The 16,250-nt window shown below is 41.4% G+C and overlaps 1 protein-coding gene across 4 annotated transcripts in view; it reads right to left on the minus strand.

The window, feature by feature from the left end:
• Positions 1–16,250, minus strand: part of dpf3 (double PHD fingers 3) — a 25,291-nt gene continuing 9,041 nt past the window's right edge. For 3 of the 4 annotated variants that reach the window (XM_029425653.1, XM_029425650.1, XM_029425651.1), the window contains 11 exons: positions 14,828–14,988; positions 13,273–13,380; positions 10,196–10,329; positions 9,998–10,093; positions 9,661–9,733; positions 9,105–9,146; positions 7,834–7,971; positions 7,508–7,636; positions 4,086–4,198; positions 3,076–3,157; positions 1–2,927 (listed from right to left, as the gene is read on the minus strand). In XM_029425653.1, the coding sequence (XP_029281513.1) occupies positions 2,860–2,927; positions 3,076–3,157; positions 4,086–4,198; positions 7,508–7,636; positions 7,834–7,971; positions 9,105–9,146; positions 9,661–9,733; positions 9,998–10,093; positions 10,196–10,329; positions 13,273–13,380; positions 14,828–14,906 (1,062 nt within the window). In that variant the 5' untranslated portion in view covers positions 14,907–14,988 and the 3' untranslated portion in view covers positions 1–2,859. The remainder of the gene's footprint in view (positions 2,928–3,075; positions 3,158–4,085; positions 4,199–7,507; positions 7,637–7,833; positions 7,972–9,104; positions 9,147–9,660; positions 9,734–9,997; positions 10,094–10,195; positions 10,330–13,272; positions 13,381–14,827; positions 14,989–16,250) is intronic. The other variant, XM_029425652.1, reaches the window with a different exon arrangement.

Genomic DNA, 16,250 nt, shown 5'->3' on the forward strand with positions numbered 1-16,250 from the left:
CTAATGGAAAAGTCTTTATTTCAACACAAAACATTTACTTTAACAAAATACAACACACATGTTGAATCACTTTAGGTGATGGCATCAAATAAGAATGACATCCAAGACATTTTTAAAAGGAAGACACAAAGGGTCATTATACCCGCCATGGAAAAGCACAATAAAACCCTCATTATTAACATCATGTACTGTATCTATGCTAGCTCATGATTGTCTGTGGAAAAGCAATATCAAATAGAAACTCACAATAAAAAAAAAATACAAATGCAGATGGTGATCTCCTGTGAAGGCCGGCCCACTGTGTGTACTTTAAGGGCTTTTTCTGTTTAGTTTGGAGCTTATTCTTGGTGGTTCCTCCTACTCATGATCATTAGATTAGTGATACCAAATGTTGCTCAGTACAAAGACATAAATTACATTAATGGGGCGTCGAAAATTTTATGTGAAACCAATTTAACATATTAACCTTACTCACGTGGTACAACAAATCCAGAATTGTACTGTAACTGCATACAAAACTGTAATAAATGCTTATATAACTTCTTCCAACTTCCAGACAGGACTCACTAGTAAATACTGCGTCCTCAGAACATGTACATGATTCACCACACTGCCTGTTCCAAATAGTCATGAATCAAGGTTTGATAATACACACATTGCCCTGTTTAATTTACAGCAGTGGTTCCCAAACCGTGCATTGGAGCCCCCTGGAGGGACTCTGATGTACTGCAGGGGGCACACACTACCAGTGGGTAAAATATAGAGACCACAAAAGGTGAATACATCTTTTTCACAGCCGATTATTTTTGAAACGTCAAACCCAGGTGTAACTAATAACAGGATTAACTGGCCGTTCACTAAACTCCTCCCCAAACAGCAATTGTCCAATCACTGTTTAGCAACTGTTACTGGGCATGGCTGACCTTTCCAGTTTGGGATTTTGTCCAAAAGGGCATTTAAAAAAAACAAGAAGCTTTTGTAAAAACAATTACACGAGTCAGATGTTAAAGACAATTTTAAACTGTGTGTTAATCTGCTCTGGCATTAACTGGAAATGTTAGCAAGCTTGGCTAACTAGTTTACTACCTACAGCTGCAATCTAGAGTTAATGTTAACATTACTTCAAAACTAACGTTACCTTTCGGATTGAGGAAAGCCTATTGTTCCAACAGTTCATTATTCTGAAACCCTTAGCCGAAAAATGTCCCAATGGACCAAAAACCCATTTGTCCGACAGCCTGTTATCCCGAAAACAAACGTCTATTGTTTCTAAAAAATACACACTCTCCCTGCAACACACAGTTAAGATTTCTAAACATTTTGAGTGGTAGAGTTAAATCTGCCACCACTATCAAATGTGTTGTGCGAGAATAAGGCGGACCTAGCAACAGTAAAAAGAGGAGCGGGGCTTAGTGAAAAGTCAGTTTTAATGAAACAGAGCTATTAGTTCATCCTGTGCTTTCTCCTGCTATGACAAGTCAAACTGTCTGCTGTGAAAAGGTCTATGAATCAAATCAATTCATTTGGGAAAAACAAAGAAACAAAAGTGCTCTGATGCATTCAAGATTGAGGTTAGCGAATCAAATGTGTGGAGCAGGTTACAACATGTAAGGTACCTAGAAGATAAATAGGTTTGTCAGGGAAGAAAAGAATAGCTGGTGAGGCTCGGTCAGTCAAATGTAAAATATTACAAATCTTGATCTTGAGTTCACTGTGCAAAGACACTGGCTTAATTGTTTTTCTACTTTTCCCTTGAACACCAGAACAAAATGAAGAAATTCTAGAAAAATGTAGTTCGTGTTCATATTAATGTTGTTTCTATATATTTTAGCTCCTTTTTTTTAACAGTTGATAACAATGCAATCAGTTTACGTATTATAATACAATTATCTATTTTCTGGCTTTGACAAGGGGGCCATGGCAGTAAAAAGTTTGGGAACCACTGATTTACAGTAACAATGATCTCTTTGACAGTAACATTGGACCATTACAACAATAAATAAATAATACCATTCTATGTGAAGAAATTTTATAATTTTAGTAAAGTGTCAAATTGAGCACCACGGTATCCTAGTAACTGCAAGGATACAATAAGCAGACGTGGATTAGAAATGTCACCACGCTCCACCAGGAATGATAGCAGAGGCCCCGTTTCCTCTTAGCGCAGGATATAAATTTCACCAAGCTTGACAAAAACCTGTGTAAGATAGCATCACTAACATTGAGTCTGTCCAGATATGAAGTGGGAATGTCGCTGTAAAGCCTAAACACAGGAGAGGAGTAGAGCTGGGAGGCGGAATTTAAACAAACATTAGTCAAACCCACTGCAGAGCTTGAGCAGGAAGGGAAGCAAGTGACAACAGCTTCAGCAGAAACGTCTAGGACAAATTAAATGAATTTAAAATCAGGAAGAAAAAATGAGTATTTCTCATACACGTGTACTGCACAGTATTGGCCATTATCGATCTTGCTTTGGCTTCTTGCCGTCTGCTGAGTGGTGAGGTAGAAATATGACTGAACGGCAGACCTGCTGTTAACTGATGGTCGAGATTGCATGTTGATGCCGTTTGGAGTGTTGCTCGGCTACATGAGAGGTCAAAGATCTTTGCGCCTCACACAGGAAACTGCCCTGAGCCTGCTAATGCACTGGAGTGTGTGCGAAAGAGTGTATCTGTGTGTGTTTGATTCTATCTGAGAGAAAGTGTGGGTTTGTCAAACAGTTAATATATAGCTACACGCACGCACGCGCACACACACACACACACACACACACACACACACACACACACGCACACACACACACACACACACACACATATTGTGTGTGTACATGTGTGTTGAGAAGAATGTCCAAGGAAGTTATGCTTCTCCGTAGGCAGAGGCCTTGTCTTTTAAAAGGTCCAGACACACGTGACAGCTCCAGCTCCCTGCGGAGAGAGAGAGAGGGTGAAATCTTTGTCCTCCTGGCTCTTTTTCCATATATAGCCTTTGTTTGTAGCCTTTTTTTAAATATACAGTTCATGACATATATAGTATCAACACGCTGATGTATAATATAACCTATGAGAGTTGTACCTTCTGGAGGCTTGGTCATTGGAGGCTTCAGGCAGTACATGTGGTATCCTCTGTCACAGTCATCACAGAACAGCAGCTGGTCCTGTTAGAAGCACATCTTAAATATATATTATCTGTAACATATGTACAGGTCGCAGAAAAATACCCATTAAACCTGCATGGAAAAAGATTGGAAACACTCCAGTGTAAGTAAATCAGAGTCTTTAGTTTTAAACCCAAACTGCTGATACATCTGTCAAATAATATTGCTAAATTACATGCAACCTTATATAAAACACCTTTGTTGCAAAGCATGCTAAGGGAAGCAATACAGGTGAATTGGGTAACATTTTGAACTAATAGATGTCACCATGAAACTTCTCCAGTTGATTACTTACATTAAGACAATTCTTTTTGGTATTACAAGGTTTTGGAAATTGTACGTTTGAATATGCTAATGAGGCATTATCTTAAGCTAATTTATGGTGAATTTAGAAGAAATCTACAGATGCAAATAGACAAAGTAGTAAAACAGACACATAAACGTATATTTTGGATGTTTTCTTTCCACTAGCATGAAAAAAGACGTGTTATGGAAGCAAAATAGCCCAAACTCTCAAGATTGACTAGTGCATGAAAAAAAACAGTGCTTTAAGGTTTATGTCCTTTTTATGAAGTGTTTACATTATTATTGCTTTTTATGCTTTCTTATCTTGTAAATCCCTGAGGACTGCATTTGTATGAAATTGTGCTACACAAATAATCGTATTTATGACAGATACTCTCTGATCCAAAAGAGCAAAATATTTGTTAGTGCGAGAGAGAAAACAAAATCACATCAAAGGTGACCTATCACGTATAATATCTGCTTGGCCAGTACGTATTGCCTTTGACAGGCTGAATGCTGACATTAGAAAGGTCACAACATCAAAAAGAAAGCATGTCCAAATTTGTGAGCTTCAAAGCAATTTCAAAGGATAATCTAGCCACCGAGGATCATGCAAGACCTCTCTCGCCTTCAGTATACATACATCGTTCTCTGACGTGCCACAGAGGCTGCAAGACTTGCACTCTATGCACTGCCACTGGTACGTCCTCACCGCCTGCATCATGTTATCAGTGAACTGCAGACATGTGGGGTGACCTGCGGAGGGACGGTGAGGAGAGGCCAGAAAGGTGAAGAAGGATAGAAAGGGGTGACAGAGTGGATTGGCAGAAGAGTTCACAAAGCAAAGTCAGCGGTGCTTTCTTATGTAATAGCTGAGAGACACGTGGCACAAGCTCTTAATTGGAGCTGATGGCATTTAAAGACACACACATAATCCATAATAAAAGATGAGTGACATGATCTGCGGCTGTATCCGATTGCCCCAGTGTCAGATTCAGGCTACGTTAACGAAAACAAATAAATACTCAGTATTTCCACTGTGCTCAGATTTCTAATGCTTTCTTAGTGTTGTACATTAAAAATGGTCCATCTGAACTTTTTGCTGAAGTGTTTGAAAAGTCATATAGAAAACATTATTTATCCCTTCAAAAGAAGATTGCTACGTCTTTATAAGAGCCAGCAGTGAGTGTTAACTTTGTCTGTAATTGCCCCCCTTATAGTGTTGACAGTCCGTACAGCTGGATGAAATGTAGCATCGAAAGCCACAAAAGGCAAGTGATCATATGTCTGGAAACAAAACACAAGCCGTGATGTGTATACGGGAAAACACAGACAAGCCGTATTTTATCATCTTCCCATAAACCCACAGCTGTGACAACATAAAAAGAATGAAATTTGGAATATGTAAAACTTTCTCTTTGTTCCCTGTCTTAATAACAAACATTTTACCGCTACTGCCAGACTTTTATAGCCTCCCCACAGTGCTGTCAGCCTCTCATGCACACACTTATCTGCATCACACTAGTATCAATGGGGTATCAATGAGCCATGAATGAGCCATAATCAAGGATGAGCTGATTTATATCTGGACTGGGAAAGCAGCCAGAAACATTCGTCAGCCTGTGATGGGTGAATAAAGACAAACGGAGTGAAATTTAAAGCAAAGGTTTAAGCTGCTGTCTGCCTCCCAAATTAAACTGAGGAATTACAGTCAAGGAGAAATTAGCTGCTGCAGTTTAAAAGATGGCCTATCAGCTTAAATGGATAGCAGCAGGCAGGAGAAAAAGCCGTTCTACGTAGCGTGTACTGAGAAAAGAAAAGATCTCGTCCGTAAAGACAGAGAGGAGCAATGGAGTGCCGGTTGGCTCTTACCTCTCGGCTACCTGTCCTCTTTAGCCAATGGAGTGACTCAAGAGTCCACGTTCATCCCTCCCCCTGCCACATTACCGGCCACTCATGTAATTTATTCCTTTTTTCTCTGGTCCACCGTGTCTGCTATTAACCTTTTCAGTCCACAATTATTTAGGCCGTGGCCGTGAAGTTTTGTCTATGATGATTATTTTACGCAAACAAAGTCAAATGTGAGGAGATTATTGTTGGTTTATAAAAAATGGAAAATGTCTTAACGCGATGATTTGGTAAAATCCATATGATCATGTTTTAAAAAATGCCATTGTATCCATCAGAGACAACAGGTCCAAGAAAAAGATGGCTTTAAATGTCTTCAAGGAGTACACGTCCTACGTCTTCAAAAAGGTCAACATAAATGTGAAGATCTTCGAGGCGAGCCACTTTAGTCCAGTCTTCCCTCAATGAAAACATTTAATAAAAAATTACTTTTATTGCCACGAGGTCCAGGGAGTCAGGAAGTGCCGTCATCATTCACAGCATCATCATTGTCTGAAAACAAAAGGTCTTCCAGTTCGGCGTCTTCAAAGCCATGAAACGTGGAGGCCTCGCTGTCGGACATGCTGCCGAACACGCTGCCGAACACGCTGCCGAACAATTCCTCTAGCGCACGCGGCTTCCTCCCATCCTTCTTCACTCCTCCTCTTCCAGCTACCATGAAAACATCAGCGTCAGAGCAACACAGACAAGGCCACACACTCTCGCAGCTGTTCTAACAAAAGTCTACCGTAGCGAGAAAACATCTCACTCGTTGAAATGAACGCTCTCTTACTGCATAGGACGGTCGAGCTGATTCAAGAAATGTTTTTGCTGAGATATCCAGCAGAGGCGGCTTTGGCTAGTGTGGAGGGGAGAAAAAAGGGGGAAAAGAAACAAAAATGCAGCCAAATGTGCCATAAGGTAATGCGTGAGCAACAAAAGAGTGAATGCATGTCATCTAAATGCAGAAGTCCTTACTGATGGGCGAGGCTGACATGGAGAAGCATGCAGGATGGAAGCAAGCAGCGGAGCCGAGGAATCTATATTCTTTTAAGGAGGGAGATTGCAAAGAGTTCCAGCAGTCGGCTCTCACTTCTCATGGTCTACAAGGCTCATTGACAACCCATTGAAAAGACACTGTGGCAACATGAAAGCTCTATTCACTGCATGCCATACATGTATGTTCAGATCTACATCATCAGGTAAAGACACAGGTGTTTGAACAAAGATGACTTGGAATAATTGGACTAAAATGAACTTTGTGAACATTGATGTAAACTTTCTAACAATAGTAAAGTTTACTGAAGATATTACCCAAATTAATTATGTGATTATTAATCTAAATCTGATGCAGCGTTTTAAACGGCACCACATTTGTGACCAATAGGTAAGCGTCATTTTAGTCCATGTAACAAAAACTAACATCGCAAGGAAGCGAGGAACTGACATGACAACAAGATTGTGGATAAAAAGGAAGTAAAGGAAAAACAAAAATGAGATGTGTAGTAGACACAAATTAAAGTATGAGAAGAGCAAACAACTCATTTCTGAAAATGTCAAATATTTCCCAAAGGAGGAGTTTGATATTTTGGGGAAATACCCTTTTTCATTTTCACCCTCATGCCTGTACTTAAATATAAAGCTACAGCCAGGAGATGGGTAGCTTAGCAACAGTCCTCCAGGAAGTCACTGCACCGGGCCAAGAGAGACTGCAGCACTAAAACCTCTCAAACCACAACTTTTACACTTTTTTGTTTTGTACAAACTAAACAAACAAGATATAACATTTCATTCAATGAGCGTTTGAAGTGCTATTTGGTGGACTTTGTTAGCTTTGGACAAGATAGCTGCTTCCCCCTGTTTACAGTCTTTATGCTAAGCTAGGCTAACAGTCTCCTCGCTCCAGTTTCCATTACCGTACAGACATGGGAGTGGTATCGATCTTCTCATCTAACTCTTGCGTATTTCCCAAAATGTCAAACTATTACCCCTATTAAGTTGTATTATTAAGAGTCATTTTCTTGCTGTCCCATTGAAATGACTCACATTTAATATTCTTTAAAATCCACTAATTAGATTGGACGGACTGCTGCTTGTGGTCTACATGTAAAGCAGACGTCAGCAAAGAACCTGAAGCTTTGATGGAAACCCTCCATGTTGTGGAGATTGGGGACTCACCGGAGCGTCCACAGTCAGAGCAGGACACCAGCTCCTCGGCCTGGCCTGTCTTCCTGTTGGAGTCCTGGTCTCCCAGGCAGAAGTCACAGTAGTCGTTGGGGATGATGGTGCCGTCTGGAGCCTTCTGAGCTGTCGGCAGGAACAGACACATGTAAGTAGAAGGACGCACAAGCTGCCATTCGTTTTCTAACAGCTTGAGGCCATCTGGGTTATCATAAATGTTATGCTTATGTGACTGTGTGCATTGATGAGTTTCGCTCTAGAGCTAGCACTTACTGAAACCTTTTGACGTCCTATTTAATGACTAAATCTAACCAGCAGCTTACGTTTGTGGTTGTCTGCGCAGTATGGAGGAGACGGGGCCATCTCTGTTTCCTTCTCCTCCTCGCCCTCCTCCTCTGCCAGGTGAGTGTGGGTGTAGTGGTAGCTCAGGCCGGGCCGATTCTTGTAGCGCTTTCCACAAACTACAGATAAAACGTTGCAGGTCCATTAGGAACATGAAAAACATTGTGCAACAAACTGTAGAGCAGTTAGTATAGTTGATTAAAAGGTCATCCCTGCCTAAATTGGAATAGTACAGATAACTTGCTGTCGGTATTCACGCTTGATGGTTTGCACTGTGCTTTACAGTCATGTTACGTGAATAAAATAGGATGTAACCATTAGTTTAAGACATAGTTGTTAATTATTACTGAGACAGTAAGATAGGAGCTTTATCTGCTGCATAATTAATGCCAAGTGTTTTTATAAGTTAAATAATTTGAAACATAGCTAAATTAAGGTAGAAAGCATCAAATCAGGCATTTAATTGAAATTAAAATCTAAAGACTAATCGATAAATCATTCACAAGGAAGTCTAGGGACTAATAGATGTGGGGACAGGACACAAGAGATTAATTAAAGCTACACCTACTACTGTTTCTCAAAAACACATTATAACACAAGGTTTGACTCCTTTTTATGCTGCTGTTACTGTACTGTGAAGCCTAAGTGGGACACATTCTAAATATATATATTGAATATATTATACATATACAATATATATATAAAAACAGGATTGGTTTGGAAGGAAAACTAGGATCTATAGTCTAATATTGTAGTAGTTCTTGGGGTCATTGTAGAACCTAATGAGCACATTAGAGCTGTAGCCATCATAGAAGTTTTTTAATACACTGTTTCTTCCTTGCTACACCCAAATTCAGCAGCCATTTCTGTCTCCTCCTTTACAACGCTTCACCTCACTGCCAATCCAATCCCACGGTTAAAAACTGATCCACATGAAACACGTTAATCTCCCCCCCCCCCCCCCCCCCCAGTGTAAACACTTCTACAATGGCTACATCTGCGGATCACATCACAGCTAGTGTGGCCTTAAGAAACATGCATCCCTCAGTGCGACATTAGTGGAGCTGCTGCTCAAAGCATCATTTGGTGCATGCCTTGCAATGAGCAAGCATTAAGGCACGCGGCATAGCGTTAGTGTCATGCAATGCTTGACATTCCCACACCAGATGCCCATGAGCAAAAAAAAAAGGCCAATCATAAAGACAGTTCACAGGAGCCCCTAGAAAGACAAGATGGCGACAGGTTCAGATACCTTCTTCAGCCTTTTTTGAGTTATGCTTTTGTTTGTATTTATCTGGAACAGAGAAGACACAAAAGCAAACAATAAAGGAAAAAACAGCACAAGACACAAAATGAGGATGAGATTCTTTTGTTCGAGGCTCAGTCAGCGTGGCTATCTCTATCCACATCCGCATGGCAATCCATTCTTAGAGGAGGTTCTGTCCAAGTACGCAAGTGGCATGCTAGTCAGCAAACTCTTTCTTCATGCTGCAGAGGACAGCTCTTATAGGACAGAAGGAGACGGGGCTATCATGGAAAGATGAGAGAAAATTACTCGTCTGCTGGATTTGAAAGCTAAGAATTCAGAACGAGCATGTAGGGAAAGGTTTTCTGATAATTCTTAAAGGAATTAAGTTTAGTCTTTTGTAAAAGCTGTAAGGACAAAATAGTTTCTCCATTTCCTTGAATTATAGGAAACATTGTGATTCAGATTGTTTGGTAAACTAACGTTTAAAGCAAAAACAAATGGCGCTGATCACAAGATGTCACATGATGTACAAAAAAAAAGAAGTTTCCTTTTCTCTTACTGTCACAGACGTAAGGTTTGTCCTGGTCGTCGATGTTAACGGGCTCTGTCCTCCTGCGACTGGATCCTCTGTTCTGAAAGGACACACAACACAAGTCTCATGATTAAACCTCGACTGTATGCACAATGTAAATACATTTTTAGATTTCTATTAACTTGTCATTAATGAATACATAAAACAAGGTTTGTTGTAATCATTTGGCCGAGAGACGTTGTAGAAATAAGAGTCACTTTTTTCATTTAATGGCTCTTAAGGGTGAATTTGAAGTTATGAATTGTTACTATTCTCTTTTACGCCACACACAAATACACTCGGTGTCTCTGTCTGTGACACTCACTTTGCCTCTGTTTCTGTTCTTTCTCTTTGGAGTATCCATGTCAAAGTCATCGTCATCATGGAGACCGTCCCCGTTTTCCTCCGCCTCCAGAACTCTCTACAGAGCACAGACACACAGGCAGTGGGAGTTAGGTAAAAAGTTAGAAAGGAGATAGACAATAGACATACCACTGTACATAATGCACACATAATAAAATACCTGTATTTCCAGCATTGTCTCCTCTTCCTTACAGATGCTGTTTTTTTTCTCCACCTGGCTGTCCCCCCTCAGCAGGGCCTCCAAAGCTGTGGCCTCCCCCGGGGGCCCCTCGCGCTTTGGGGCCAGCTCGGCTTCTGAGGAAGGGGTGGCAGAAGAGAATAAGAAAAACATTTTAGATGGCAGGTGTGTGTGTGTGTGTGTGTGTGTGTGTGTGTGTGTGTGTGTGTGTGTGTGTGTGTGTGTGTGTGTGTGTGTGTGTGTGTGTGTGACATGATTAGAAGTTTCAAAGTTATCTTTTTTAGAAAGCACTTTCAAAAAGCTTGTTTTGGGTGAACAACGTGCCAATTGATCAAAGCAGAGAAAAAGTATCAGTATCAAAGTGTATCAAAGGGTTCCCTCTGCATAGGATGTGCAACAGTGGAACCAGGTGCACAGTAAGAGAAGAGGAAACAATAAACAAAAAATTGCTTCTACTTTATCTATTTTCCTCTCCCTCTTTTTCATTTCCGTGGCGATGAACTTGCTGCAGCATTGATTCACTGTCCTCGTCTTTGAACTTTAACACCGGCATGAGAACAGAATAAAAGTAGGGATGTGATAAAAAAAAAAGAAGAAGAAAAAAAGAAGGGCGTGTTTATTTTCCCTCCTCCTCCTCTCATTTCTTTGTGTCTATTTGTGTGGGTTGACTTGCTGGCACAGACAAGACATTTACTCCCTCCCTCTCCACAGTCCCTAAACCTGCGACTCCCCCCCCCCCCCCCCCCCCTGCAAACCTCCTCACTTGACTCTCCAGGGCAAATGTGGTGGAGAGAATGTGGAGCTGAATGTTCTGCTCTGCCAGCTAAAAAACAAAGAAACGCCCTACACCCCACACCCCATACGAACAAACATCCATACAGGCTCACACATATCATATTGATCTAGATCCACTCCCATGACGCTCAGTTTACTCATTATAGTCCTAGCCTGTGAAAGCTGTTGTATGATGTCTTCTGTGGCTCTGGAGGAGCTTTCCCAAGTTTGAAATATTAACCCCGATGATGTCGTAGTGATGTCATTGGGGTTGGGGGGTTTGATACTTACATTTTTCAACAGAAAGCTGGCAGTTCACACTCGAGATGTGGGGTTTGAAAGAAGTGGCACAGGGGGCTACTGAAGGCTCCATGGATACAAGCTAAGTACAGAGAGGCATTTGTTGAAGTTACTAGAACCCTGTGGTGTTGAGCAAAGACCGTACTTTACTTTGGGTCACAACATACCCAGCTTGGAGTCTGCTGAGACGGTGTAGCTTGTACCCATGGTAACTTCCGTGCCCCTCCAGCTGATCAATGAGAAATGGCACTACCGCGAGAGGGTCGGACTCATTCTTCCTTATGTACAACCGCATGCATTTTAAAATCCTTCTTCGTGTACACTTACTAATCACAATATCACACACTGTGCACAATAACAGCAGAATCTTGGTATGTCTCAACCCAAGCATGGGGTACAAATCATAGTATAAATGAGCGATTTTCCTCAATGTATCCGTTATCTGTACACTGTTTCCAACAAGAGTTTCACATCATTACAATGTAGGCTATTTTTGATGAACTAATATACCATCTCAAACTAGCCATGCTAAAAGCTAGCAGCTAGCCTAGCAGAGTAGCAGTAACTGACATCTCAGCTTTTGAATCTTGGCTGGCCAATGCCATTGCACCCCAGACATCAAAAGTAGAGTTATGAGACATGAACTAAGAAAAACATGAGGAACTGCTTTTGTTGTAACCCTCATCAGATTAAAAAGGGAGGGAAGCAAAATGGCTGCTGAGGCATGAACACTGACATGTTGAGCAGCGACATGAAGAAAAAAGCAGAGAAGTTTAATTCTGGTTTCAAACTACAACCTTGTGACAGAGACTCTGTGTATCTTCTCACACACACACACACACACACACGCATGACACACACACACACACACACACACACACACACACACGCACACCTCGACTCAGGAAGCATTAAATAAACATAAAGCGTCTCCAAAAGCCTGAAAGGGGAGCACTCACATTCCTCTGTCGTGTTATGATAGATATCTGGGCCAAACTGCAGAAATGGATCTCTGACAAACAAAACTGGAGACTTCTACTCTTTCACCCTGCAAAGGCTTTCCTGCTCTTTCTAACTGATGGTGTATCGCTAGTTTTATTTTCCTTTAAGTTCTTTAAATGGTTTGCTTCTGTGAATTTTCTTCTCGTTTTTTCCCTGAAAATGACTCTTCTGCTTAAAGTTGAATCGTTCTTGGTATTATATTGCATCTGGAAGAGAGCGAGTGGGAAACAATAGTGTTGTAAAGCCGAAACAAAGACTCGCCTTTATTTCTCCCCCTTATCAGGTTCCTGGGGCATTCCTCTGTTAAAATCCCCTATAACACACACATATGCATGCATGGATACACACACACACACACACACACACACACACACACACACACATACGTACGTAAAAAAAATGCTCTCACTTCCACCTCATAAGACTCACTTACATTCTAATGCCTCATGGACAAATGCTTATAGAGGCCCAGTGAGGGTGCTTCTGTGCTGCAACAGAGAGTGAGACTGTGTGTGTGTGCGTGTGTGTGTGTGTGTGTGTGTGTGTGTGTGTGTGTGTGTGTGTGTGTGTGTGTGTGTGTGTGTGTGTGAGTGTATGTGTATGTGTATGTGTGTGTGTACTGCCAAAGAACAGTGAGAGGAGGCATTGATTCAGGGGATAGAATGAACCTGGAGACCTGGCGAGAGAGAAGGGCTAACCAGAGCCAGATGGTCAGATAGCGAACATTAACACTGCTGAGCACGCCTAAAGCTCTGTGCAGCTATACAAGAGCACAGAGGGCACAAACACAGCGTAGATGTGACACGTAAGTGACGGTAGAGTGAATACAAAAAGGAGTGGATGCACCGGTTAAAGTGGCTTTCATTGTATAACTGTGGATCAATACTGCTGCGGCTATGGCATTCACTTTGCTTGTATGTCAGCGTGCTGCATGGCAGTGTTCATGTATGTTTATGTGTGTGTTTGTGTGTTGTTTGTGTTACCTAGTCGAAGCTCACACAGGCGGAGCTGGGGATCCAGGGGAGGGTGGAGTCGCCTCTTCTTTCTCCAGCAACGAGCAGGGTAGGTATACATCTGTCCTGCTGCCTGGCCTGGACACACACACACACACACATATTTATATAGGCATACACACATGCAGAGACACAGGCGCACAGGAAGAATTTTAACAACCATTGGCAGACCTACAATTTTAACAAAACTTGCATTGAGACCCCTAAACACACACACACACACACGCACGCACGCACGCACGCACGCACGCACAGGTTGAGAAAAACCCTGCTCTTATGGTCAAATACCAGAAAACTCCCATACAACCTGGAATTGTGAGTATTTTATTGGACATATCAGTGTAGAAATGTTACTTATTATTAATGATGGTTAAAATCAGGTTTGTACCAGTTACCAATTTATGCTTTAATACTTTTGCTTTGTCACTTTTTCAACAAAGCAGAATTTTTGCTCTTGAATAAAATAATTTGTATAATCATATTTCACCATTAGTTTAGTAGAAGGGATATAAGTCTTGTTTTTCTATCAGCATGAGCAGAGAAAAAAAAGAGAGGGGGGGGGGGGGGGATAAACCCAGAATAAATGCATATAATGTGAGTTAGGTCTGCCACAAAGTATAGGGTGTGGCCTGAAGGGCTTTGCATACGAGATGGAGAACAGGCTATTTGTATCCAGTTCTCGGTAAAGAGCAGATTGTTGCCTCTGGTTGTGCAGACGACCCAGATGGGCATTCTGTCTCAGGATAAATCAGCAACTGATAACACATATAATATACAAAAGAGGGGTTGACTTGATTTTTTTTTTATTGAAGGAGGAGATCATATCTAATAAATGAAATCCTTTCTTCCCATCCATATTTCTGCGTATTAGCTTTCCTGCTGAGAGTTAGATGCGAAGATTGATACCACCCTTTGTGCTTTCAGTATAGTCTACAGCCAGAAGCTAGTTAGCCTAGCTTAGCATAAAGACTGGAAACAGGGGGAAACAGCTAGCCTGGCTCCGTCTAAAAGTAACTAAATCTGCCAACTTGCACCTCTAAGCTCACTGGTTTACACATTAGATGTTTTACAAGGACTTCTACGTTGGTTGCCTGGTGAAGTCTCCCAAGAAAATCCAGAAAATTCCTAGAAATAGTCTGTCACACAACCCCACCACATAAAACTACAACTTTACATGTTTTACTGTAGTGTTCTGTTTTTGTATTTATTAAGCAAGCATATTTCTATTACTTTGGACAGAGCCAGGCTAGCTGTTTCCCTCTGTTCCTAGTCTTTGTGCTAAGCTAAGCTAAGCTAACTAGCTGCTGGCTGTAGCTACATATTTAGTGTACAGACATGAGAGCGGTATCCATCTTTTTATCAAACTCTCTGCCAGAAAGCGATAAGCATATTCCCCCAAATGTCAAACTAATCCTTGAATAAAAGTCGAAATAGTAATAAAAACAAGATCTACAGCATTTAAAATGTTTATATATTAAAAATCAGGAGAATGATTTTGTTCAATGGGTCAGATGATGTTTCCCACCTGGCTGGCGCTGGCACTTTTCCATCCAGATGTAGCAGTTGTTCTGCGCCACACCAGTTTGCGAGTCCAGGAAGGGCATGCGCACGCTGCGTTCGGCACAGAGACGGGCATTGTAGCTGCGACAGTGTTCGATAGCCTCCCTATAGAACTGGTCACCAAGCCTGAACACAGACAGACAGACAGACAGACAGAGAACGTGGTAGGTTATCAGTCAGATAGAAAGATAAGAAGGCTCTTTATTCTTTACTTCTAAATTAACTGTGCCATTCATTCAACATCTGACTCAAGTTACCCGTAAGTAACATTATAGTCCTATTTCTGCCATTGATCTAAGCTATTTGGAGCATGCTGCTTCGATTTCTGCTTTCTGTGAGCTGAGTCATCAGTGCTCTTGAAGTCCTATCAGCTAAATGCTAAAAGGCAATAATATGTGCTGGGCATCTGATGATTTGGTGGTCTGCAAGTATGAGCGTTCCTGTTCAGTCCTGGTTCAATTTAGCTTAATATAACACGGCCAGACTTCTCTTCGCATTTTGGCTCCGTTTGTTGTGTAAAGTCTAGATTTGCTGCAGAAATCAGACGAAGCATCAAGCTAAAAAAACCAAACATTTATACACAATGAGGGCCGGCAGGATGAACCCTAAGAATAAGAAGAAATGTTTCATCCTGTCAAGTTGATAGATAAGTGAGAGTGCCGGATCGAATTCCACACAGCAGATGGACGAACACACACACACACACAGACAGACAGACAGACAGACAGACAGACAGACAGACAGACACAAAATCGACCGAAAAGAGGGTATAGAGGGTATAAATCAGGATGAGAGCCATCAATAACCTCCACTGTCTCAGTCTCGATAGGAGATTTCGGCAGCTAAGATCATCAGAGATAGAAAGAATAACAAGATTAACTCACATTTGCCAAAAATAAAAAATCCTCCTTGAGTAGGTAATTGTTTATTTAATTACAGAGCTGAAATCCAGAGAGGAAGATACAGGAAAGATAGTTCTAATGGGGTCTGATCCTTAGCCAGCAGGGGCACACATGGCTCAGCTCCAGGGGCTGTGGACCAAACAAGTCAACCATCTTTGTGTACAGTTTACTGTCTAGTTTACTAAATGAGACAGTCATAAAGGAGAATTAGTTAGTCTCTCCTATATTGTCATTATCATTTTGAAATGAAGGTTGAAAAAAATACGAACAATGGCACTAGTATCTCTTGCTGCTGCGGATATACCGAAGGCAGCAGGATCTTGTCTGGCCCTCTGTTTATGTGCATACATGTCTATCTGCCTGCCCGTCACCCCGTCTGTCTCACTGGCCGAGCACAGATATGTAAAGAATTCCAAGCTGGACAAAGACCAGCACTCTGGTCGCACTGAATCTCACAAAGATGTGCAGTGTTTGGAGGTGGAGGGA

Source organism: Cottoperca gobio, chromosome 24, assembly GCF_900634415.1.
Source record: "Cottoperca gobio chromosome 24, fCotGob3.1, whole genome shotgun sequence".
In the NCBI taxonomy this organism is placed as follows: domain Eukaryota; kingdom Metazoa; phylum Chordata; class Actinopteri; order Perciformes; family Bovichtidae; genus Cottoperca; species Cottoperca gobio.